Below are 27,335 nucleotides of genomic sequence, written 5' to 3' on the forward strand. Positions count from 1 at the left end.
GGCCCTCGTCGCGCCGGCGTTCGAACGATCTCATTTGCGCGAACCCCTTCTCATGCGCTCCACGAGCCTCCTTCGTCTTCCTTTCCCTCTTGTTGAGGACGGCCGCAATGTCGTCTGCTCTTGCGCTCGGTACTTTTTGTGTACTTCTTCACAACATCAAAAAGAATCACCCGGTAGAACTGGAGACAAATGAATAACCTCGCAAAGGCGAGTTGAAGCAACAATGTCGCAAAGTGATTGTTTTATTTAGCCACTTCGGACACATCGCATGGCTGGTTCGTGATCTCGCACAGAGCGTGGAGTTCCAACAACTCGTGAGATCTGCTAAAAATTGAAGAAAGTAACGCGAGTGTCTTAAAGGAGAGCAAAGAGCTGAGAGAGAAAGCGCAGGAGTGATTGAAGAGCTCAGAGAGAATGAAATAAAGCAAGAGCAGGTGCGGAGGTAAACTGTGATGTACACTCTTGGCTTCCTCTAACATTGTCGTATTTTAGAGGAAATGTCGTATTTTAGAAGATGGACAGGCGCCAACTGCACCTGTCCATCCGGCTCAAGCAATTGCAATCGCCCCAGCAGCAAATGTGACTGCATCGATGGGTACTACTTACCCGGATCCGAGCTTTGCGTTGAAGATGAGAAGGAATGCAGTTTACCCAAACCCAAAAGGCAAGGCTCACATTTTGCTACTATGGCGAGCGTGCCAGTCATGTTGAATCCCAAAGCCTAGCGATGAAACCGCAGACGTCTCTTGCTTTACATGGCGATTTCACGATCTTACTTGTTGTAGTTGCGGAAACTGACGCTAACGCAAATAACGTGTCTTCTGTTTTAACAAAACAAGGTAAAGCCAAAGATATGTGGAGAAGGGACTGTTTGTTTCTTCTGTATGAAAAATACAATCCGCAAAGCTCTCAAGCTCGTTTCTGGCAACATATAAAAAAAAGGTTATATGCAAGGGGCGCCAAAGAGGCCCCGCCCTCGAATTGTGGAAGAAAACAAAAAAGCATCATGGAAGGGAGAAAATATCCTCTCATGACTCGCTTATGGCATGGCCTAGTGACCGGTGAAACACAGCAAAATATATTAAATCGGATATGTCAAATTACGCCGCATCATTGGGACATAGCTTTCGTAAAAAGGCGTTAAATCATTGCTATAGCACGCAACCGCGAGCACTGTCCACGGCAAAGTAGGAAAATATAACAGTTGTATGAACAGCCCTCACATCTGGGAAGGCTTGCTGGTGCTAGAACGACAAAAAGCGCAGCTAGTTGGTAAAGATTTATTACGTAAAAAAGGCGAAGCGTGCAGACAGGGAACAAGAGTAGAGAAGTGGACCACACGAACGCCGAACCACGAACCGCGCCGAATCAACAGGAACTCTTGTGTCCTGTCTTCACGCCTCACATTTTTTGCTAATGTTATGCGTTTTTCGCAACAGACTCTGCGACAAAATGGTGGCCGTCAATAAGGTTCCCGCCGGCTTGTTGTAGATATACTTTAGACACACGCGCAGGCGAAATACGTCAAAGCTCATCTCCACACTTTCTTTTGTTTCAACAGCTGGTCATGAGCTGTTTGCGCGAAGTTTCACTGCCTGCAGGTGCGCATAAATGGACATCATGAATCCTTTTCTTTTATAGACGAAAGTACTTGTCGCATTAAAAACAACCTTAGACATGAACTAAGACACGTGCTAGAAATTTTTCGGCGTTGGCCGCTGTGCGCATTAAAAAATGAGCAACCACAATGTGTAGCTTTGCAACCTTGAGATGGTGTAAGGAGGGGGGAGTGAGTACAAGGAACAAGAGATAATTTTTATCATTGAACGTTTCTTCAAACATTCCACGGCCTCAGAGTTACCTCTAAATTGTACGTCTTGCAAATACTCTTAACCCGCGTCTTCGACATCAGCGGAATTAACGAACTCAACTGCGGCAACGTCATCCTCCTAGTGGCGGTTTCAGTCGTTATCTGAGACGTTTCTCTGTGTATCTTCTCCAGGAGCTTTCCCGTAGATCGCTTTTTCGCACACTCTCTTTTCACCTCATAAAACGGGGAAGAAGGCACCTTTATAAACTCTGCAGCGATATGTGAGTATTTAACAAGCTAGCCAAGCCGAGTCCTGCTGCGCGCTGCGTTTCCAACTCGTCACCGTGACGCATAGTACACGTTTGTGACCATACACAACTCTCGGCACTGAGACGTCTGAAAGTGTTCTGTTTCGACGCTGAGACACTCTCATGACTGTTATATCAGATGGAAAGGTCCTAAAAGTCGTAGGCAATGCTACAAAAGGGAAAAATATTAATCCAAATGTAGCTTAGCTGGAGACACCAAACCGCATGATGTGCTGAGCATTTAGTCATTACTGTTATTCTCGTTCGCTATATGGCTCAATAAACACCAAAGTTGCATGATGAAGAGCTAGGAATCCCGCGGGAATCGCGGTGTTGCCAGCATCTGTAAGAAACTCGGAGGAAAAAGTTCAGGCTCACAGTGCACATGTGTGTGTGCATAGCGTGTGAAGGAGCATGCTGATGCTGGCCGGTGGCACAATATCGGTGTTGGGGTGGCCAAGGAGGCTCCACGCCTGGTGCCACAGCCTGTGCCAGGAGAAAGAGAAGTCTGGAAGGCCGAGAAAAATTAATACGCAGCATTCACAGGCTGGGCCATTAGAGTTACAGAATGGATGCCAAGGGAAGGGAAGCGCCGTCGAGGTCGGCAGAAACTTGAGTGGAGCGATGAAACTGGAAATGTTGAAAGAGCAAGTTGAAATCAGCCAGCGCAAGACAAGGGTTATTTCAGATCGTCGGGAAAAGCCTTCGTACTGCAGTGCACATAAAAATACGCTGATAATGGTTTACATTTCTCGTATCAGCAGAAAAAGATTGAGGAAACGCCGTCCTCTTCTCCTGAATAAGATCTCGGTTCCCCAGATATCCTAGGCTTTCCCGAGTTGTTTTACAACTTTCCTTCCCTGTACAGAGCGATATAAGTGTCGGTGCTTGACCAATGGGAGGGGCCGCATTTCATTCTTCATTTTTCAATCTCGTAGCAGGGCTGCAGCGGTTTCAGTCAACATTCACCGTTTGGTAATTCGGACCACGACCTCTGCCAGGGTGGGTTCCAAGAATGTGGGCTAATCGCCGCAGCGGGGTCGACGAACCTGGAAAGTCGCTTCTGGTGATACATGCGAACTCTATCACACGCTGACAAGTGCTACCATTCATACTCCCACAAGTGCAATGGCTGTATTGCTTGACCTTTGATCAGCTTTGTGGAGTCAGGAGCTGGTGATGCAATAAGCCCATCCAAAGCAGCATTCACTGAGGAAGCACCATTGTTCGTCTGGAAGTGCCAGTCAAGACGATGTGGGGTTACGCAGGCATAAGATATGACTATACAAATCCACCTAACATGAGCACTCTAGACAAACCAGTAAAACACGTGCAATAAAAGAAATAATAACTATGGCGAATATAACAAACAAAGTATATTCACTGAATGAATATACTTGTTTCACTGCTTTTTCATCAACATCACTAATGTATGCATTTTTTTATCCATAGTCATGGTACTCGAAGCGCTATAAAGATAACAAGGACTTGCAACTTCCTATGGGAACCTATTTTGCAAGCTTCAGCGTTGGAAAAGACAGTGTATTTAACATTCTTTAATCAAAACCGATGAAATTCCCTTGTTAATGATGCACGAAATGGAAAATCAATATTATCCTGCGGTAATGAAGAGAGGAGAATTGTCTCCTGAGGTCAAGCCGGCGCAGCCCTGTTTCAAACCAATGGCTTTCTTTAGCTACTTCGGTCACATTCCATGGTTTAGTGGGCTATCTCGCACAGAGTGTGGAGCTCTCACATGGCGCTGAATCTGCTTTAGAAAAGTGAAGAAGCTAACGTTAGCGTCGGGGAGGAGGGTAAAGAGCGAAAAGATGAAACGCGAGTGTGATACTGTGATACTGTCGGATTTTTCTATATTCCTCGTATTGTCTTACCACAGTGATTGCGCTCCTTGCGTATGTAAGCACGGCGCTGCAAGGTGCCACTTGCTCGGCAGCAAATGTGAATGCATCAATGGGGAGTACTACCTTCGTGGGGCCGACCAATGCGTCCGAGATAAGAAGGACTGCATTTTCTACAACCCCATCAGGTAAGATTCACCTTTTTTCACTATTACGAGCATTCTTAGGTGCAGGGGCGACATAGCGAACGTTTATCTGTAGCTTTCTATTGCGGTTTCACAAGCTTCCGCGGTGTGTGGTAGCGGGGATTAGTAACGCTAACACGAGTGATTTCTGTGGCGTTCACTCAAAATGGGCCTGCCAAAATGTGCTACTGGTGCCAAAGCCGCATAGACGCAATAGACGAGTACAATTAAATGCATCATGGAAAGGAGAAAATAAGAAGTGCATGCAATACTCTCGCTTATGTCATGGGTCGCTGACTGAAGTAAAATAGTGCAGTTTAATAAAAGAGGTTTATACAGTTGTGCGTGAATATTATTGAATATATTATGATGGAGGTAATTTTAGGTCGGCAAAGGTCATGTCAGAAGACCGTTTACCTGTTTAACCTGTACAGTAGCCCCCGGGACACGAATCAGAGTTTCAAGTCTCTCTTCACCAAGGCAACCAATCTAGCTAAGGATGCACCGTTGCTTGTTGGAGGAGACTTCAATGTACCATATCACGTGTGGAAGTATGTTTATAGCATTATTAGGCGAGAGGGACTGTGGCAGCAGGCACTAGACTTGAATTTACCTCTCATTACAGGCCCTTCGTATCCCACCGGATGTGGCACGTCGACATATAGAGATTCGACACCTTATGTCACTTTTGTTCGGGGGGTGGTTCATTCGCCTTTGTCCAATTCTAACATAGATTTTGGTAGCGATCATTACATACTTACGATTACTTTGGTACTGGCTAATGAAAAGGAGCGCACATTCAGGATGGTTGACTGGTATGCATTTAGGAAACGAAGAGCGCAGAGGATCGAGGATGAGGGAAATGACTTGAGCTCGGAACAGTGGACTAGTCAGCCTAAAAGTGACGTTGAGTCGTCCACTAAAGAGGTTCAGACCTATATTGACACGGAACACAAGGAGCAGGAGTTGGTGAAGGATTTGGCTGAGAGATACCTTCCGTTGGACACCTTGCACGATGCACCTGACGTGATTTTGGAATATAGTGGGGAGGAACATGCAGCTATAGATGAGGAATTTACTGAAAGCGATATAAGGATAGCGCTTCAGAATCTTAATGGCCGATCAGCATCAGGGCCGGCTGGCATTACGAATAAAATGTTATGAAGTTTAGACGACGGGTCAATTGAGTTCCTTACGCGGGAGATCAATTGCCGATGGAAGGTAGGCTCGTTCCCGGAAGAGTAAATGGAAGATGCTGTCTTCCCCTGAGACTTTGGTGTTGCAAATGCAATGAAAAGATGGCTCTTTCCCTCGTATTGTGGGGCAGTTTAACAGCCGGTTGAAACATGACACAGTCCTAGATATACGCAGAGCGTGGAAAATGTCTGTCAGCAGTCGACATCGGTTGCCCAGGAACTTCTCACCATGTTAACGAACACTTATGCATGCCGTTAAAAAAATCTACTCGCACAAACTTCCGCACGAAAGAAGGACGCAAACTGAAGGTTCGCGTAGATTTTTGCTAGAATTACCGAGACATGCGGGCGATTCAGCCAGCCAGATAAAGGGATCTTTATCCCCCCTCCTCCGCGTCATTGAAGAAGAAGAAAAATAAACCGACACTGGCTGCAAGTTTTCGAACGCCAGGGGAATTTAGCTTATCAGTTTACAAAAATTGCGCCACGTTTATTTCCTTCATATAAACGCGCAGGCAGTTAGGAATAAGGAAGACTAAATAACGACACTGCTTGAATTTTTCAAGTTTTGTTTTCACATTAACGTGGTCCCTAAAACACGGTATTGTGATGAATAGGAATCACTTTGTTTACCTGATTTCGTGAACCGCAGTGATATGATTGGTCGTAGTCCTATGCTTCAAATAAAAGGTGTTCAAATGTCAAAGCTTTCAGACATTTTCTGTGCTCACTGGTGAGTACGAATTCCTATGAAATATAGCTGGGACATTTTCCTGTCATTTACCGCTCCCCACAAGAGAAACGTGCCTGCTTCTTCTATATTTTAAATCCTCACTCGGAGCAACGAAAATGATGACAAACCGATCTTTGGTGGCAATTTAAACATTGACGTGCTTACCTTTTTCCGGAAATGTGCGATGTATTGGAAACTAACACATTCACTATTTCTACGAAAATCCGCTCGCAGTCAGGCTCACACTTGCGAACTCCTTAGAGTTGACATAACAAGTGCCACTAACGAACCTGCCTAGTGCGGTGTCGTTAAACCACATATAAGGTATCTCCTACCTCATATATTTAGCTTTAAGTTACAAGGAATTTAAGCTTTGGGATGAAATGCATACTTCAACCCCTTTTCGCCATATATTCTCTGATACCCTTGATCTATACTAACTATTTCTGTAAAATAACATGGGACGACGTTTTCCGCGGCGCCGACGTTGGCAAGGTACGTATTGTTTTTTTTCTTTTTTTTGTAGAACGACTTTTAAGCGCGTATAATGAACGCTTTCCTTTTAAAACTAGATTGTGGCTGCGCAAGGCCAAATACCCTTGGTTTACCTCAGAGTGCCTAAAAACTGTAAAACGTTAAAATGCACTATACGAGCGCAATTACAGCGAAGCTGTGTATTCCTAGGCGAAACACTCGTCGTCCGACGACAGAAACCCTATTGCGGGGGTGTGAGCCATTACATTCGCCCTACGTGACAGAGAAATTTCTCTTTGGGTAGGAACACAAATGCTTACGCATACAAAACATACACATTTATCTACGTATCATTCCAGGAAAGAGACACAGTTGAGGACGGGGATAAGACAATATCATGACGACATAATTATGTCGCAGTGAAGCTGGATCGCGTCATTGGCTTCGCCGGCAGTGACGTCGTTTCTCTCGCGCCACAGAGCGCGCGCACGCAGCAATCTCTCTGCGACTTCGCAATAGGTTCAGAAATGGGTCTCTCTTTATTTGAATGCAATGTGTGGCCCCGGAGTCTCACTTGGTAACTGCAGCACATAACCGAATCATAAACACTATTGGAATGGGCCTATGACAGCTGACCCTGAAAAAAAAAATAAACACGGACTTCGTACCTCACTGGATAGATCCTATATTGAAGTTTCTTCCGATTATCCACACCTCCCTAATTGTTACCCTGATGGCGGCGAAATCAACGCCTGGGAACTGCGTGATGTGTAGGAATGTGTGATAAATTTGCGTGATTCTATACTTCATGGGTTCGATTTCCCCTGCAATGGAGATATTTTAAACCAGTTTATTTTTTTCTCATTGAATAGCGGTAAATACTCAGTGACACAAAACCACGTAACCATGTTGGCATCAAAAAGAATCAATGAGAAGCGCCACATACACAGTGGCACATAGACAGACAATGAAGTTGGTCCATCGAACGTTTTGAAGGCACTTTCTTAACTATAGCAGCCGCTGCGTTACCCATAAAGCCATGGCATACCATGTGAACCAAGTTGACGTGAAAGAAGCTACCTGCCGATAGACAAACAAGCAGAGACACTAACAAACATGCAGCGAACTTTGTGAAAATCTCGAAGAATGCGAATTTTATTATGACTGAAACAGTCTGCTATCGGTTTATGCAACCAATCCCGCATTTTCTCCCCACAGCACTTGCGCTCAATGCACCTGTCCGCCCGGCGAGAACAAGTGCCATCTTCTCGGCAACAAGTGCCATTGCATCGATGGGAAATACTACATGCCTGGTTCCAACGAATGTGTCCAAAATGAAGAGGACTGTAAGTTCGTCAGCCCGGCAAGGTAAGACTCCCATTTGTGTCTGTTACGAGCGTGGCAGTGACGTTGAATTTTTAAAAATTGAAGTTTTGAAATTGAAAAAAGACGATGCCACGTTTAAATGCAACAAGCAACTACTCGAATTTTCTCTTCTTTTTTCTCCTCGTGCGCTCGTTCCGCTCGCGCCTTCTCGGACTTCGTTGTCATCGGTGCGTCACCACGTCGGCACTGGGACAGAGCGCCACGCTGCATAGACGGAGTCTGAGCTCTGGTGAAGGCGATGGGGGTCGCACAAAGTTCTTTGGTGGTTGCGACTAACAGTGACGCTGCGGACGAATGTTGCACGGCCTCGTGGCACAAAGTACGCGAAAGAAGCAAACACGCATGTTGCAACTTGACGCGCAATTGTGTCGTCAATGCTCGCGTCGCCGTGGCGGGGAAGCCTGAAACCTGAGATGCGTTGGAAATGTGGCCGAGGGACGTGAGCTATACGCCCGGTGAGGTGCCGTCGGCGCCGAAATTTCGCGAGTGGTAATGGGTGAATCTCGCGCACACCATTTCGCCTTCATTGCGACCGGAAAGCGCGTAGTGTGGTAGCTCGCCTCGTGATTGGACACGACCGTTCAGGGATCATGAGGGTGGTCGCTGCAGACCACTCGAGGCGTACTCGGGCGTGATGGAATTGACTTTGCTCGTGTGGTCCTAGTGACGCATTCATTACAATAGCCCCGGCATCATGTAGTGGCTGAGATTGTGCGGAAAACTTGGCATTTCGTGAATGAATACTTAACTGGACACTAGAAAATAGGGCAATGCTTGAGAAGAGTGACTGACCGTCATGACCGGTGAGCCTCGGGTCTGGCATTTTCGCGGTCAGCCCAGCCGATTTGTAGACATTGTTTCTGGTCTTTTGGTCGTCGTGTTTAGAAGTACCATCATCAAAGAGGCCGTGGTCTGAGTCTGAATCGACCAAGGGACAAGGCATGAATGATGAATCGCGGGTGGCCTCTACTTTCGTGTCGCTCACGCCAGTGTACAGAGAGTGAGTCCCAGCGGCGCTGAAGCTGTGCGTGGTAAGGCCCGAGCCTGGAAAGGACTTGGCTTTTGGTGACGCAAGTTCTTGGCGCTGAAACGGAACACCTTGAAAGCCAAAGTCGACTGTAGTGGGGATGGGCTTATTGTGAGGCGTGTCACCTTGGCGAAAAGTGGTCAACTGAGCCCGCCCAGGAGACTTGGGAGGTGTAGGGGGAGTAAGGACGGGACCTGGGCGCAGACTTAGCTGACTTGCGTTTAATGACGGCGGTGCTGGGGAGCTGTACAAAAATCGAATGTAGGACCGCAGGCTTGTGCAGAACGCGGCAGGAGTGACGAACCGCGAGAAGTAGTTGCCGTTGGGGTAGTAATCAGTGGAAGTCGCGCTGCGGCGGACAAATGTATCTGCAGTTGTCGCTTGACAGCAGCGAGAATGGTCGCGGCCCTGCCGGTGCTCGTGGGACCCACACGAAGGTTCGCAGCCCGCACGAATGTCGCAGTGAGTCGCAAAATATATCAAATTCTAGTTCTGAACGACAGAAAAAACTAGACTTAGTCGCAGAGCAGGTCGAATTAATGGTATGGGGGTAATCGACGCGAATATAGCTGGAAATTAACCAACTTGCACCAGATACTGTGCAGTATATGACACATTTGTAGGTGCGAATAAGGCGTGTCAACCAAACTCGACGCGAAAGAGAGCGTTGAAGTTCCTGCGCGTAGAAAAATCGAATCGAAAATATTCGAAATTAATAATTGAACAAGAGGGTTCGAGAAATAAATATTTATTGCCAATGCAACAAAGGAAATTGTCCTAATATTGCAAAAATATAATTAATTTCTACAGCGTTTTATCTTCCCTTTTCCCGTAATTTCAGTACATATAAATACATATAACATGTACGTTGATTTTGTCTTCCTTTTCGTTGACGTTATTGTTTTTTCAGTCACGTGTATTTGCATAGATTCTAACTACGAAATTATTCACCTTTCGTTGTTTGTGTTCAATGCAGAGCTTTTCCCACATGTACTACTTCTCAGAAGTGCCATTTACGTAAAGTGTGGAGTTTTTAAAATGCTCAGGTTCTGGGTATCATGCCTTATGTCACTCTCAGGGATTTCAACATCTGGAATCCGAGAAACTCGCTTTCAGTATTGTAGGAGTTTGCTCTCCTTGGTTGCGAGAGAGACCCTGAACGCCGTTAGGACGCCGAGTTAGGGCACGTTTTCATTTTCGCCTGCTAAAACAATAAAACATATTCAGTCATGTATGGATAATCATACATTTTCTAGAACGATCGCACCATAGTTATGGGATGTGTACACGCAAGAATTGTTGTTGCAAGTCTACGTATTATTGTCATTCCTGCCAGACACCAAACACCTTCGTGTGTACGCGAATTTATACGTATCAATTCTGCGTTGGAGCAGTATACGTAATTTGACGAGATCACCTGACAATTCTAAAAATGCATTTCTAGCTACCGCGTCACGTGAATATATTAAGGAAATATACTTACGCTAAACTAATTGTAAAACGTGCACAAATAATATTACTACCGATTCGCTTACACCCAGCATGCGCAGAGCAAAGAAAACGGAAGAAAGCATCGTTAAAAACCAATTCATCACTACACTAAATATAGTGAAAGAAATACATGCGTTGTTTCAGTAAATGTTATCCTATGCTTTCCCACCATCACTATTATTGCGTGAATTGTTTCATCAATATCTGCGATATTCTGATCGTAACAAAGTAGCAAGGACGACCTACTTCCAATCGAAAGCTTCTCGCAAGCTCGATCTCTGACAAATACAGTGTATTTCTCATTATTATATTCAAACCAATGAACTACCCATGATGATTAGGCAAGACATCAAAAAGAATCACCCAGTAGAACTGGAGACAAATGAATAACCTCGCAAAGGCGAGTTGAAGCAACAATGTCGTGAAGTGATTGTTTTATTTAGCCACTTCGGACACATCGCATGGTTGGTTCGTGATCTCGCACAGAGCGTGGAGTTCCAACAACTCGTGAGATCTGCTAAAAATTGAAGAAAGTAACGCGAGTGTCTTAAAGGAGGGCAAAGAGCTGAGAGAGAAAGCGCAGGAGTGATTGAAGAGCTCAGAGAGAATGAAATAAAGCAAGAGCAGGTGCGGAGGTAAACCGTGATGTACACTCTTGGCTTCCTCTAAAATTGTCGTATTTTAGAGGAAATGTCGTATTTTAGAAGATGGACAGGCGCCAACTGCACCTGTCCATCCGGCTCAAGCAAGTGCAATCGCCCCGGCAGCAAATGTGACTGCATCGATGGGTACTACTTACCCGGATCCGAGCTTTGCGTCGAAGATAAGAAGGAATGCAGTTTACCCAAAACCAAAAGGCAAGGTTCACATTTTGCTGCTATGGCGAGCGTGCCAGTGATGAATCCCTAAGCCTAGGGATGAAACCGCAGACGTCTCTTGCTTTAGATGGCGATTTCATGATCTTGCATGTTGTAGTTGCGGAAAGTGACGCTAACGCAAATAACTTGTCTTCTGTTTTAAAAAAGCACGGTAAAGCCAAAGATATGTGGAGAAGGGACTGTTTGTTTCTTCTGTCTGAAAGATACAATGAGCAAAGCTCTTAAGCTAGTTTCTGGCAACATATAAAAAAAGGTTATATGCAAGTGGCGCCAAAGAGGCACCGTCCTCGCATTGTTGAAGAAAACGAAACGCATCATGGAAGGGAGAAAATATTCTCTCATGACTCGCTTATGGCGTGGCCTTGTGACCGGCGAAACACAGCAAAATATATTAAATGCGATATGTCAATTACGCCACATGAACATCCCCCACTTGTGGGAAGGCTTGCTAATACTAGAACGACAGAAAACTGAGCTATTTGGTAAGGATTCATTATGCAAAAAAGGTGAGGCGTGCAGACAGGGCAAAACGGTAGAGAAGTGGACCACACCAACGCCGAACCCCGAACCCCGCCGAATCAACAGGATCTCGTGTGTCCTGTCTGCACGCCTCACTTTTTTTTTTGCTAATGTTATGCGCATTTCGCAACAGATTCTGCGACAAAATGGTGGCCGTCGTTCAGGTTCCCGCCGGCTAGTTGTACATATTCTTTAGGGACACGCGCAGGTGACATACGTCAAATCTCATTTCCGCACTTTCTTTTGTTTCAAAGCTGGTCGTGAGCTGTTTGCGCGAAGTTTCACTGCTTGCAGGGGCGCATAAATGGACATCATAAATGCTTTTCTTTTATAGGCGAATGTACTTGTCGCATTAAAAACAACCTTAGACATGAACTTAGACACGTATAGAGAAATTTTGGCATTGGCCGCTGTGCGCATTAAAAATGAGCAACCACAATGTGTAGCTTTGCAACCTTGATTTGGTGTAAGGAGGGGGAGTGAGTACAAGGAAGAAGAGATAATTTTTTTTCATTGAACGTTTCTTCAAAAATTCCACGGCACCAGAGTTGCCTGTAAATTGTACGTCTTGCACATACTCTTCACCCGCGTCTTCGACGTCAGCGGAATTATCGAACTCAACTCTGGCAAAGCCATCCTCCTAATGGCGGTTTCAGTCGTTATCTGAAACGTTTCTCTGTGTATCTTCTCCAGGAGCTTTCCCGTAGATCACTTCTTCGCACAGCCTATTTTCTCCTCATAAAACGGGGAAGAAGGCAGCGCAATAAACTCTACAGCGATATGTGAGTATTTAACAAGCTAGCGAAGCCGAGTCCTGCTGCGCGCTGCGTTTCCAACTCGTCACCGTGACGCATAGTATACACGCTTGTGGCCATACGCAACTTTCGGCACTGAGACGTCTGTAAGTGTTCTGTTTCGACGCTTAGGCACTCTCATGAATATTATATCAGATGCAAAGGCCCTAAAATTTGTAGGCAATGCTAAAAAGGGGGAAAATAATAATCAAAATGTAGCTTAGCTGGCGCCACCAAACCGCATGATGGTGTGCTGAGCATTCACTCATTACTGTTTATATGGCTCAGTAAACTCCAAAGTTGCATGATGAAGAGTTAAGACCCCGCGGGAATTGCCAGCATCTGTAAGAAACTCGGAGAAAGAATTTCAGGCTCACAGTGCACATGTGTGTGTGCATAGCGTGTGAAGGAGCATGCTGATGCTGCCCGGTGGCACAATATCGGTGTTGGGGTGGCCAAGGAGGCTCCACGGCTGGTGCCACAGCCTGTGTTAGGAGAAAGAGAAGTCTGGAAGGCCGAGAAAAATTAATGTGCACCATTCACCGGCTGGGCCACTAGAGTTACATAACGGATACCAAGGGAAGAGAAGCGCCGTCGAGGTCGGCAAAAACTTGGGTGGAGCGATGAAATTAGGAATTTTGAAAGAGCAAGTTGAAATCAGCCAGCGCAAGACAAGGGTTATTTGAGGTCGTTGGGAAAAGCCTTGGGACTGCAGTGGACATAAAAAGCAGGCTGATAATAATTTACATTTCTCGTATCAGCAGAAGAAGTTTGAGAAAACGCCGTGCTTTTCTCCTGAATAACATCTCGGTTCCCCGGATTCCCTAGGCTTTCCCGAGTTCTTTTACAGCTTTCCTTCCCTGTACAGAGCCATGTAAGTGTCGGTGCTTGACCAATGGGAGGGGCCGCATTTTTCAATCTCGTAGCAGGGTAACTGCTACGAGATTCACCGTTTGGTAACTCAGACCACGACCTCTGCCAGGGTTGGTTCCAAGAATGTGGGCTAATCGCCGCAGCGGGGTCGACGAGCCTGGAAATTCGCTTCTAGGGATACATGCGAGCTTCTTCACACGCTGACAAGTGCTACCATTCATACTCCCACAAGTGGAATCACTGTATTGCTTGACCTTTGATCAGCTTTGTGGAGTCAGGAGCTGCTGATGCAATAAGCCCATCCAAAGCAGCATTCACTGAGGAAGCACCATTGTTCGTCTGGAAGTGCCAGTCAAGACGATGTGGGGTTACGTACAGATAAAACATGACTATACAAATCCACCTTACATGAGCACTCTAGACAAACCAGAAAAACACGTGCATTAAAAGAAATAATAGCTACGGCGAATATAACAAACAAAGTATGTTCACTGAATGAATATAGCTGTTTCACTGCTTTTTCATCAACATCACTAATGTATGCATTTCTTTATCCATAGTCATGGTACTCGAAGCGCTTAAAACATAACAAGGACTTGCAACTTCCTATGGGAGGCTATTTTGCAAGCTTCAGCGTTGGAAAAGACAATGTATTTAAAATTCTTTAATCAAAACCGATCAAATACCCTTGTTAATCATGCACGAAATGGAAAATCAATATTATCCAGCGGTAATGAAGAGAAGAGAATTGTCTCCTGAGGTCAAGGCGGCGCAGCCCTGTTTTAAACCAAGGGCTTGATTTAGCTACTTCGGTCACATTCCATGGTTTTGTTGGCTATCTCGCACATAGTGTGTAGCTCTCGCACGGCGATGAATCTGCTGGAGAAAAGTGAAGAAGCTAACGTTAGCGTCGGGGAGGAGGGTAAAGAGCGAAAAGATGAAACGCGAGTGTGATACTGTGATACTGTCGGATTTTTCTATATTCCTCGTATTGTCTTACCACAGTGATTGCGCTCCATGCGTATGTAAGCAAGGCGCTGCATGGTGCCACTTGTTCGGCAGCAAATGTGACTGCATCAATGGGAAGTACTACCTTCTTGGGACCGACCAATGCGTCCGAAATAAGAAGGACTGCATTTTCTCCAACCCCATCAGGTAAGATTCACCTTTTTTCACTATTACGAGCACTCTTAGGTGCAGGGACGAAGCAGCGAACATTTATCTGTAGCTTTCTCTTGCGGTTTCACAAGCTTCCGCGGTGTGTCGTAGCCGTGATTAGTAACGCTAACGCGAGTAATTTATGTGGCGTTAACACAAAATAGACCTGAAAAAATTTGCTACTGGTTCCAAAGGCGCATGGACGCAATAGACGAATAAAATAAAATGCATCATGGAAAGGAGAGAATACGTTTATGAAACACCCTCGCTTATGTCATCGATCACTGAGTGAAGTAAAATAGTGCAGTTTAATAAAAGAGGTTTATACAGTCGTGCGTGAATTTTCGCGCATAACTGACGGGAAGAAACGCTAATGTGCCGCTTGCAAGTAGGTGTGTCTTTCACACAGGCTTACTCATTCCTAATCGGAGTGGCGGAGAGTCCCAATTGTAGCAGATGAGGTGTCGAAGAAAAACCAAACATATCCTGTATGACTGCCCTACTTACGAAGACGAGAGAAGTGCCCTTCGTACAGCATTAGAGCACTTAGACGACCGTACTCTAGCAGAGGAGAAGATCGTGGGCGCGTGGTCTCGTTCGTCTGCTATGTGCAAGGCCACAAAGGCTCCGGTACGGTTCTTGAAACGAACCAGCCTGTATGACCACCTGTGACTGACCCAGTGGTGCACGCTTCTGTGCGTAACAGTGGACACTGTCACCACCTTAGTTCTTCCTTCTCCTCTTTCAGTTCCCTTTCCAGCTTCGCCTGTGCAGGGTAGCCAACCGGGCTCAGCTTGGTTAACCTCCCTGCCTTTCCCTTACGTCTTTCTCTCTCTCTCTCTCTTCGCGCATAGCCTTGTGAACGAGGCGTTAAACCATTGTCTGCAACAAAGTGGAAAAATTAACACTCAGTCATGACACTCCAGTCATGACAGACCATGGCTGGAAATGTCCGCAACAAAGTGTAAAATTAAATTGTGGCAAAACTCTTCTCGTGATCAACGTTCGTGTTAAGGCGATTAGTGTTGAAGCAATGTAGCGAAGCAACGTATCGGCGCGTCATCAAGTAGGCGTGTATGCAACCTGGCTCCTTTCTCGCATTTCCCTCTGGACGCGTTCTGTAATCTAGGGACGCCCGCACACATTTCCACTTGTGGCAAGTACGTGAATGTACATTAAGACAATATGGTCCGAATACGGCTCTATTTAGCGTGGCGGAGTTTTTAAAGAGTCCCCGTGGCACATGCCACTGCACTCTTTGTATTAATCTGAAATCTGAAAGTGAACAGGACGCCAATTAATAATTTTTTTTCGCGAACTAATTTTTACACAATAGCTTTACAGCAAATATTCCAGTTTACGAATTGCATCCGGTGACCTCGAAGGTTGTATCCAGTTGAAGTCAATTGTTTGCATGAAATCAGTTTCGAGATATGCGTTCCCAAATTTTATACCAAATGCATTGGTATTTCAGTAACTTTCGAACTCGAATACCTAAAAAAACATTTTCTTAAAACATGTGGAACACGAGTGCACCTTCACCTCACGTTAGTCAGCGCATATATCAACACTGGTGTGCGTTTGAAAATCTATTTCTTGTGGTTTGCCACTTTACAATCGAGAGCTTCTATTCATGTATAGCAATATGTGCGCTAAAGTAATTAGTTTAAAATGTTGTTTCGTAAAATTCGTAAACTAGATTTCCAGTGTATGCAATGTTTACCTCATCGAGTAATCCAGCGTAATAAGTATATTTGCGATACGTGCACAGGCCATTTTTAAACACTCTGATAACCTTAAAACAAAACACCCGCTCTGTATGGCACAAATTCTGCTCCACTCAGAGCTGCAATTTTTTGCATGAGTCTAATACCCCTGTCAAGCGGGCAAGTTAAGTGCACTTACGGCGAGTGCACTCGGTTTTTAGCGCACTTTCCCAAAGCTCAGATGAGTGCACTCAAGTCGGAGTACGTTCACGGAACGCACTTTGCTGGCCGAGTACGTAGCCTCGCCGCCAACGGTTTGAAGGAGTGCCTAGCCTCGCCGCCAACGCTTTCAACGACGCAAAATGTAATGCATAGAAAAAGGACACAAAAGTTCATTTCAGTTAGTGAACAGCTTTTAACATTATGATTTGTGTTTAGCGAGAAGCGAAACAGCACAATAAAGAAACGAATTTATCATGTACGCAACTAACGGCGTCAGAATGATGCGGCACTGCGGCGCCGCCATGTTCATTCAGTTCGTGTTTATTTTGGTGTGAAAGCGTGCTGACCATGCCGGTCGTGCTTTGAGCCGTGTGCGTGGCATTTTGCAGCGTAGCTAAATATCGAACTCGCTGTCTTTGCTCATATATACTCGCTCATATTCTGTTCTAGCAGGATCAACTGTCACCTCGCCGCACGCCGTCATGTTGTTTTGGATTTGCTAGGCATTCGTATTGGCCAGCATTGACTTGCAACAGATGTATAATAAAAACGTCTTCGTTTTTTGTTGAGACAAATAGATGAAGTTTGTTTTTATATATAATTCTACTTAAAACAATTGCTTTTTAGCAGCTTTCTCTTGTTAATTTACATCTTTATAAACCCGCTCTTAGTCTGTCGCCATTTTTTTTTTTTTACTGGGAGTGCACTCTGTTTTCCCGTTAAGAAGGGCGTTGCCTAAACAGTGACTCAAGGTCCCGAAGTGCACTCCCACTGAGTGCAGTTAACTTGCCCTCTTGACAGGGGTTACAGCTTGTACTTTTTAGAGTACGTCACGCCGTTTCTGGGGACATTTATCTGTGTGTGTATGTGTGTTTGTGTCTATCTCTGTATGTATCTGACCATTTTCCCACCACCTCGATCGCTGTATGGTCCATGGTCGAATGTTTAAAGCAGCGTGCCTCTGTGCTGGGAACAGGGTGTGAAACCAACCGTCGGACTGATTTGAGTCACTGAGATAGTGGCAATGTGTACATATGTGCCACTCTTCAACAAACCTCTTACCCACCAACATTGGCCGCTTTAGATGTGGTACTGGGTATGGACCGCTCTTCGATGAAACTCATTGACTTCGACTTTGGTCACTGGTTATGTTTCAGTAGGTTTGTGCCGCTCATCAATGAACGTCTTTGACGCAAACGTATTTGAGTACGCATATGCCAATGGGAATGTGCTTCTCTAAAATGACGAAAAAAAATCGAAGGCCATTTCTTAAAGAAAGATGGCTGAACACGAAGCTTTACGCCAACGCAAACTGAATCAAAGCCCAAAGCCAACGACCACACGACAAACCCAGGAAATGCTAGGGGCGCCGATGCTACGCATATTTGATTTGATTACTTGTTTAGCATTGTATTTTTTGAACGCTGGAGTTGAATGAGCACACATTTCGCTAAATCGAATATCTTTTATCTTAAATCACGTAGCCGTTCATTACACGGGCACACACTTTCACGGACGTCTCTACATCTGCGTTCGCGGGCGGTGGCCTCTTTTCCTGCCGTGCGCTGCACCCGCGCCCTACCCATGGCGACTGCCATAAATCTACATATTGCGTGACGCACGGAATGCAATGCAGATATAGAGTGTCCCACATACCTTGAGCCAAAAACTTAAAAATGAAAGGCGCGTCGGCAGAGAATTGAACCGAACGCCTATTATTTGCAATAGCCGGTAGTAACTCAGACAATTTCATGTTTTCCCCATCACTCACTAATTAAGTTTAATTACCCAACTTTTCAATTATTGGCTGAGGACACCAAGTATGTTACCTAGATTTGTAGGGCACCTTCAGAAACTACCGATCGAGTTCTTTTCTTTACAATACGACACACGTACACAGTCTTTCCGGGCTTCAAAGAAAGCCCGCGAAATGGAACAAGAACCACGTGACCGAGCGTTTGCGGCGTGGTATTGTGCTGCTCTCAAGCGTGCGTTCGGTGAACAAGGTCGGCTGCGTCGTGAGTGGCGATGACGATGCGGCAGGGTCCTCTTCATCTCTTTGGCAGCGCTCAGCCAGAAGCATGCACTTTCACCGTCATGCGATTGGAGCCGACGTTGCTCATGGTACTCAGGCTTAGGAGTAGCCCAATACCACTGCGCAAGCGCTCCGTCACGTGGCTTTTTTTCGTATTTCGCGGCCTTTCTTTGCAACCCGGAAAAAAATTACTACATGAGACTTATCGTACAGGAAACAACTCGATCGGTGGTTTCTGAATGTGCTCTACAAATCTGCGCAACATACTTGGGCTCTTCAGACAATAAAAAAATGTTGGGTAATTGCAATTCAATAATTAGTGAGTCATGGGGAAAAAATGTTTGAATTACTACAGGCTATTGCGAATAGTTTGGTTCCAAGAGTTCGGTTCGGAAAAGTTATTGCGAAGTGTTCGGTTCAATTCGCTTCGGACGCCCCTTCCATATTTAGATTACTCGCTCAACTTATGTGGGACACCCTGTATACAGTCAGTCTGGGTAGCGTGGCGTTCAACCGTCTGTCTGTAACAAGCTCTCATTTTTTTTTCACATCCCAAGACGACCCTGTGTTCACGCGCACTTGCTATCTCTGATGAGCAGAGAAGCTCAATTAATCGCGACAGGGGTAGTGTCATGCCTCGCTGACGCAACTTGCGCTTCCCGTGAACTTTGTGCGCATGCGCTACTCGTGCTGATCTCGTCACTTCGCGCTGTTATCAGGCACTGGCCGCCCGGCCAGTCGACGCTGGCTCGGTACTGCGAAGGTAAAATTTAGTGTTATACGCATGCGTGTAAGTTGGCCTTCCTGCAGTGCGTTTCCGGCGCTAAAGGACGAATCAGCGACACAGAGAAAGCTTCGCTTTAACATCCTTTAAATTTCTTCAGAGCAGGGCCGAATCTAACCCATGTCACAACCGTTCCTCGGGGACAGCTACCCGATGCTTTACGAGGGTTGCGCCACAAGCACACTAAGTGTGTGCCGCATTTCAATGAACGTCTTTCACGCCAGCGCTTTAGTGCACGGTAACATGAATGAACAGGACATGAGCCGTCCTTCAATGAACATCTCCAAAACTTTAGTCACTGAGTATGTGCCACCGTGTGTTCCTCAAGCGAGGGAACAATTCTCAGCATTCGCATGCACCGGCGCACCACGCTTCTGCTTTTGGAGGCTATGCTCAGACTTCACTGCAACGCCACTAAATGGGACTGCGTGTCAAGAAAGAACCGTGAGGGAGGAGCTCGGCTGCCACATGACGCACTTCTCAGAGCTCGCGCGCATCGGCACGCCATGCATTTCGGAGTCCACGCGCAGAATTACTTAGCGGCGGCGGCGCTAGATGGCGCCGAGTGTAGGCTCTCGCTGAAGCACACGCCACACACACAATAGGTTAGGATGGCGGCACTACGTTGTGCAGCTGTATTCATTCTATAGTAAATACATTACTGCATACAGTCACAATGAGGTGCGTTCTGTCGAATTTTTGTTATTGAAGAGTGGTGCACGCCAAGTCACACAAGTTGGTGTCAAAGCGGTTCATTGAAGACCGGAACAAACACATTGTCACGTACGCCGAGACCCAAGTTTCTCCAATGGGTAAGTCTTCACCCGTGTTCTCGCATAGCCGGCAAATGCTGCGCCCAGTAACCCAAGTTACCGAAAAAACGATGAGCAACCAATACGGACCAAAAAAAATGATCGTTCCGGAAAGTACGTGAAGTTTCCTAAGAATGCAAATCGCAGTAACGAGAACTGTAAGAAGAGGCCTCCAAAGCGAAACAAAAAGTTCGCTGGCCTTAAGCGTTTTCTGCTACAGAGAATGCGGAATTTGAGGGTGTGTCTGTGGGTGTGGAGCCAGGTTGGTGTACATGAGCATGCTGACGCAAAGAAGGTTGATGTGTGCCTCACTAATCGGAAGATCGCCAGAAGCGGCGTGCGGGTGACGCATGGGTGCTATTCACACCAGCGGCCGCAGACTGACTTCCGTTCATGCAGCGCTCTGTTTCCATACAGACGACGCGCGCTACCCTGACGCCATCGCGTAACCGTGGGCGCTATAACGTAAACCTATTTCAAACATTTGTGTTCCAATTATACAATCAGCCCACCACGATTGGTCAACAACTTTTTGGACCACCCCCACTTCACCTGTCGGTCACGCGACGTCACGAAAACAGCGATAGCTCCCTATCTGATATGGAAGACGACGGCGAAGTTCGAAGGACGCATGTCCGCCTTTTTCGGGTCCGCCTTTTTCGAAGCTTCCGAGCCTTTTTTGATCATCTAGTGGTGCAAACTTGTTATCATCAGATCCGTGAAGACGAGAAGATTGAGCGGATACCTGATTTTGAGGTGGGCTATCCCTTTTTTGGACTTTATTAGAACTTTTGTGCTCACGCCACGCTGGCCGAGAGCTAGCGTCTGGTAGACCTAGCGCGGCATGCCAGCAATGCTTGTTGAAGGGGAAGTGCTCCCGGCGGAGGACTTTACTGAAGAGCTGGGATGGCGGATAGTGACCAGCCGAAAATCTAGAGCTATGACGAGGCCTGGATTGGGTGATGGCGGTTCGCCAAGCGACATGGCTGAACGACGGTGCGCAGGTGAACGGCGCGGAGGCTCGGCAATCAAGAATCGCATTGTGAAGGCGTCGCGCAGCCACCTGTGCCACAAGAACACATCAAAATAGTCATTCGCCCACGGGGTGGACTGAATTTGAAGAAAGTTAGCTCTGCAGCGGTGGGCAAGGCAATCGTAGAGGCGTCAGGCTTCAGTATTGAGCAGATTAGGGAAGATGGTATTTGCCCTAACTTTATGCAAAGTATCTTGGTGCCTAGTACGCCAGAAAGGAGAAACGCTGAACGGTATGTGTGACACAGGTCAATCAGAGTGGCAGACAAGGATTTTGAAGTCAGTGCGTACGAGACGGCCCACACACTACGTGTAAGAGGGTCATTCGCAATGTAGACGTTATGGATGTCCCCGCGACACTTGAGCGGAACATTGTAATGATCGCAATCCGCTGGCTATGGCGGTCAAACGAATCAAAAACACACGATCAGTTATCATTGTTTTCGATGACTTAAAAGGGCCCAATTTCATCAGATATGGGCCAACTGTGGTCCGGTGCTTCCTGTATCAAAAGCAGTTGGATGTATGTTATGTGTGTGGCAAGCTTGGACATTGGGTGGACGTCTGGCTGGTGCCCATTGTTTAGAATGCCGAGGATGTGGGGCTCGGAACCCTGAAGAGGATCACAGCTGTGTGTCTTGTTGCAAGCTTTGTGGAGGACGACACCTGACCGCGGATAAACAATGCAGACAGCTATACCAGCTTCCCTACGTCGTGCGTGTTCGACGGCCGGAGAGGGCCAGGGGGGAGCTAATGACGGAACAGGAGGCAGCCGAGATGTTGCACCTGGTGAGCGCCCGCCAACGCTCTAAGGGACGCTCGCGCTCTAGGAGCCGCTCCAGGCCGAGGCAGCGGCCATTGACTGGGACTTCAACGACCAGGAGCCGATCCGTTTCTAGGGAGTCGTCGGGTGCGCTTTCCTGCAGCTGGTGAAGGCGGCGGCGCAGCTGGAAGCAAGACCACCTGGTCTGACAAGGTCAAGGGCGGCATCAATGCCGGCCGAGCGCGCGGGCAGCGCCAGGAGCATGTGCATGGTAATAGGGATAGGCATAGGGATAGGATTGCGCAATTGGAGAGAGAGAATGTAAGCTTAAAAGCAGCCATTGACGGCCCTATCAAAGAGATAGCTGAACTTAGGAACCACTTACCTTCCGGTAACAGCGATAGCTTAGGACAGGATAGGAAACATGATTATTCGGTTGAAGTACCAAGGCCTGTAGAGGTCTCAGAAGAGAACATGGCGGACGAGGAGATGCCTGCTCCGAAAAAGAGGGCCCTAACCTCGACCATGTGGATTCAGGGCAAAGTCGGTTCCGAGCTTAAAGCAATGATACCGACATTGCAAGAAAATGTAAATCAGATTACTATTAGACTGGAGCGGATAGAAGAACGGGAAAATGTCACGGAAAAGATATTAGGCAAAATTGCAACATATCTAAACGAGACGGTGGTCCCTCCTATGAAGCGGGAGTGCACTCGGCCGCTAGCCCAGCAGGGTAAGTCGCCGAATGGACTTGAGCACAAAACTATTTCACCAAATTTCAGTGGTCAAGATGGCTCTATTAAATAGTTCATTTACTATTTGGCAGTGGAATCGTAGGAGTGTTCGTAGGGGGTTCGTAGGAAGGCGTCTCTGCAGCAGTTTCTTAGAACAAACGGAGTGAAACCTCAAGTTATCATGTTACAGGAAACACTGACGTCTAACGTGACCTTAACGGATTTGAAAGCGGAAGTTAAGGATAATGAACAGGGTAGTGGACTCGCTACTCTCATTAATAGGAGGTTGGCGTATATTAGACGTGATCTTTACATGGCGAATTGCAACATTGAATATATTATGATGGAGATAATTTTAGGTCGGCAAAGGTCATGTCAGAAGACCGTTTACCAGCTTAACCTGTACAGTAGCCCCCGGGACGCGAATCAGAGTTTCAAGTCTCTTTTGACCAAGGCAACCAGTCTGGCTAAGGATGCACCGTTGCTTATTGGAGGAGACTTCAATGCACCATATCATGTGTGGAAGTATGTGTATAGTGTTACAGACGAGGTGTTTTAATGCAGAACCAGATGGATCTGGTTGATAGGCGCGGTTGTTGAAGAGCGGTCTCGCAGCAGCTTGGCTCAGGTCTTTCTCTTCCTTCTTTCATCTGGCTGTTTGCGCGGCAGGCGTGGTTCATGACAGCTTGTGACATTTCCCCGCTGGCAGACGAAGCCCGCCGGGCGAGTCAGTCATCTCGTGGGTTTTAACGCCTCAGACGCGCCCAATATTACGCAGACGCCTCACACCAATATTACGGGGGCTGCCCAAGGACTAGATGATTCTCGAATGACGCATTTGCATAGCATTTCTTGGACCTGATCGCTGATTATCTTGCGTTCTGATGGGGATACACGATAGGGTTTTTGTCGGATTGGCTGGGCGGCTCCTGTGTTGATGCGGTGACGAGTTCTGGACGCAGGAATTGATGGTGGTCCATCGTGCTGCGCAAAGTCGAATACCGAGTTATGTTTCGTAAGCAGGGCCATCAACACTTGGCGCTCATTATCGCTGAGTGACTTATCAATCATGGAAAGTATCTTCGAGCTCCCGGGGCTCGAGACACTGGTTGCTCCTCCATCGCGGAGCTCTGCAAGTACGGCCACCGATACGGGAGAGTCTTCCGGAAGCGTGGCAATCTTTAGGCGTTGAGGTAGCACTGCCACTTCAGTGGAACAGTTTAGCGCCCACAGCCCCGCGCATCCATTGGTCACTGAGACCACGCAGTGCGGAACTAATACGTTTTTTTTGAGGCAGTCCCGATGTATAGGTTCCACTGCAGCATCGAACGAGATAGGAGTCGGAGATGAACAGGCGACGGCAACACGCATCGCGGATAAGGCGGGCACAACTGTATCCTCAGACACGCACAACACACTCTCCGGGCAAGCTTCACCTTCAAAGAGCACAGGTGAAACACTGGTGTCGACACTGAGTTCTCCCGTCCGGCAGTCAACATTCGCACCACACAACTGCAAAAAGTCAATCCCCAGAATCACGTCATGCGAGGAGCGAGGAAGAACAGTAAACTCTGCATTAAAAACTTTCCCACCCAAAGGCACATCCACGTTACACACACCAACCGGGTATAATGCTTCACCACTGACTCCACGGAAACTTGTGCACTGGTCCCAACGAAACATGACCTTGCGTCCCAGAAGGCCTTTAAACCCTACACTCATGACCGAGACAATTGCTCCCGTGTTTACTAAAGCCATTGTGGAGACCCCATCAATCAGTACATGAACCTTATTCTTTAACATGAAAATAGTTGGAGGCAGTTGAGTCGGCAGCACACATTTTGCAGCGACCTCACCTCCATCGGCCGCGCTGGCTAGTTTCCCGGCGGGGGCGACACGAAACGGCGCCGAGGCGATGGTGACGTGAATCGCGGCCGAGGGGATGGTGATCGGAAGGCTCGGAAGGCTGGTGGTGGCGTCAGAGTACGATCGGAGGCAGGGGAGTGGTAGTGGTTCCGGATACTTTCTGCTCCAAAGTAGGTCTCCTGGGTGGTGCATCGGTCCTCTCGAAAGTGGCTTCCTGAAGTGGAGTCTCCTGGCCACTGAGTGCGCAGTGTACGACCGCTAGACAGCATAGTCGGCGCTGACGATCCGTAGTTTGATGCTCGGCGTCGGCTACAGTACCTAGCTATATGGCCAGGCATGCCGCAGCAGTAACACACTGGCGAAGGGTGAACTTCAGAATGCGGATTGAAGTAATCTGCCGAAGACATCGGTTGAGGGTAACGAGGCTTTTCCCCTTGAAAGTCGTAGGTAGCGGCGAGTCTTCGTGGATGAAAGTTGCGTGGGCGTGGATCAAAACTTTGACGGGGCGAATCATTGCGTGGTGGTTCGGTCGTAATGTAATGCGGTTCGCCTCTGGAGCCGGTAAGATCCGCGACGTTCACCGAGTGGTTCCAAGTAGCCGAAGGGGATTCCCAAAGAGTGTCTCGGAAAACGGAGGAGCTGCAACGTGGCGCCGCATAACGTGCCTGTTCGTCATGTCGCTGGAGCTCCTCGCGGACTATCTGGCGGATGGCGGACGAAAGGTCTGGGAGCGGAGGACTCGTGTCAACACTTGCTACCGTCGTTACATTGGCCAGCCGTCCAAACATTGGTGTAATTCGGCGAGTCTTCAGCGCCTCGAACGTACGGCAGTGCCGTATCAGTTCTGATACAGTGTGGAAGTTCTCTTTACCAATGAGAAAGTTGTACACGTCTACCGCTATTCCTTTTGCCACGTGCCCCACTTTATCTTCCTCTGTCATTTGAGGGTTGATGTTGCGGCACAGCTTCAAAATTTCTTGGATGCAGGTAGTGCAAGTCTCGCCGGGTACCTGAGCTCTCTGGGCTAATGGAGTTCCGCACGTTTCCTCTTTGCGTCCGAGTCATCAAAACACTTTTTGATTTCCTCAACGAAGCGTGTCCAAGTAGTTAGCATGTCCGCGTGGTTGTCGTACCATACCAACGCCGTGCCCGCCAAGAAGGAAACAATGTTCCTAAGCTGACTGGCAGCGTTCCAGTTATTGTATTGGCTTACCCTTTCGTAATGGGTTAGCCACTCATCCACATCTTCCTCTGCCTTCGCCGAGAACGTGCGTGGCTCTCGGTGGTGTTGGATAGGGACTGGGCTCACCGAGGCACTGCTGGTGAGGGTATTTTGCTCTGTGGCCATGACTGAACGCGACGGCGAAAGTCCGGCGAGGCGACGGCTTCGGCGTAGCTCTTGTGCTGGTGGCTCCGTTGTAGGTCGTGGGAGTTACCCAGCACCTCCACCAAATGTTACACACGAGGTGTTTTAATGCAGAACCAGATGAATCTGATTGATAGGCGTGGTTGTTGAAGAGCGGTCTCGCGGGAGCTAGGATCACGTCGTTCTCTTCCTTCTTTCATCTGGTTGTTTGCGCGGCAGGCGTGGTTCATGACAGCTTGTGACAATAGCATTATTAAGCGGGAGAGACTGTGACAGAAGGCACTAGGCTTGAACGACATTGGCTGCAAGTTTTCGAACGCCAGGGGAATTTAGCTTATCAGTTTACAAAATCTGCGCCACGTTTATTTGCTTCATATAAACGCGCAGGCAGCTAGGAATAAGGAAGACTAAATAACGACACTGCTTGAATTTTTCAAGTTTTGTTTTCACATTAACATGGTGCGTAAAACCCGGTATTGTGATGAATAGGAATCGCTTTGTATACCTGATTTCATGAACCGCAGTGATATGGTTGGTCGTAGCCCTATGCTTCAAATAAAAGGTTTTCAAATGTCAAAGATTTCAGACATTTTGTGTGCTGACTGGTCAGTATGAATTACTATGAAATATAGCTTGGGCATTTTCCTGTCATTTACCGCTCCCCACAAGGGAAACGGGCCTGCTTCTTTTATATATGAAATACCATCTTCTCTCGGAGCAATGAAAATGATGACAAACTGATCTTTCGTGGATATTTAAACATTGACGTGCTTACCTTTTTCCCGAATTGTGCTATGTATTGGAAACTAAAACACTCACTATTTCTACAGAAATCCGCTCGCAGTCAAGCTCACACTTGCGAACTCCTGAGAATTAACATAACAAGTGCCACAAATGAACCTGCCTAGTCGGGTGTCGTTAAACCACATATAAGGTGCTTCATACCTCATATATTCAGCTTTAAGTTATAAGGAATTTCAGCATTGGGATGAAAGGCATACTTCAACCACTTTTCGGCATATATTCTCTGATAACCTTAATCTGTTAACTGTTTGTGTATAATAAAATGGGACGAAGTTTTCCGCGGCGCCGACGTTAGCGAGTTCCGTATTGTTTTTTCTTTTCTTTTTTTTTAGTAGAACGACTTTTAAGCGCGTAAAAGGAACGCTTTCCTCGCAAAAATAGATTGTGGCTGCGCAAGGCCAGAAAAACTTGGTTTACCTCAGAGTGCCTAAAAACTGTAAAATGTTAAAATGCACTTTACGAGCGTAATTACAACGAAGCTGTATATTCCTAGGCGAAACACTCGTCGTCCGACGACAGA

The 27,335-nt window shown here is 46.9% G+C and overlaps 1 protein-coding gene across 19 annotated transcripts in view; it reads left to right on the forward strand.

Annotated features, from left to right (window-relative positions):
• Positions 1 to 27,335, forward strand: part of LOC135914492 (kielin/chordin-like protein) — a 584,091-nt gene that overhangs the window by 516,347 nt on the left and 40,409 nt on the right. For 18 of the 19 annotated variants that reach the window (XM_070523555.1, XM_070523565.1, XM_070523554.1 and 15 more), the window contains 3 exons: positions 4,016 to 4,165; positions 7,784 to 7,933; positions 14,539 to 14,688. In XM_070523555.1, the coding sequence (XP_070379656.1) occupies positions 4,016 to 4,165; positions 7,784 to 7,933; positions 14,539 to 14,688 (450 nt within the window). The remainder of the gene's footprint in view (positions 1 to 4,015; positions 4,166 to 7,783; positions 7,934 to 14,538; positions 14,689 to 27,335) is intronic. The other variant, XM_070523570.1, reaches the window with a different exon arrangement.

Source organism: Dermacentor albipictus, chromosome 8 (assembly GCF_038994185.2).
Source record: "Dermacentor albipictus isolate Rhodes 1998 colony chromosome 8, USDA_Dalb.pri_finalv2, whole genome shotgun sequence".
Classification (NCBI taxonomy): domain Eukaryota; kingdom Metazoa; phylum Arthropoda; class Arachnida; order Ixodida; family Ixodidae; genus Dermacentor; species Dermacentor albipictus.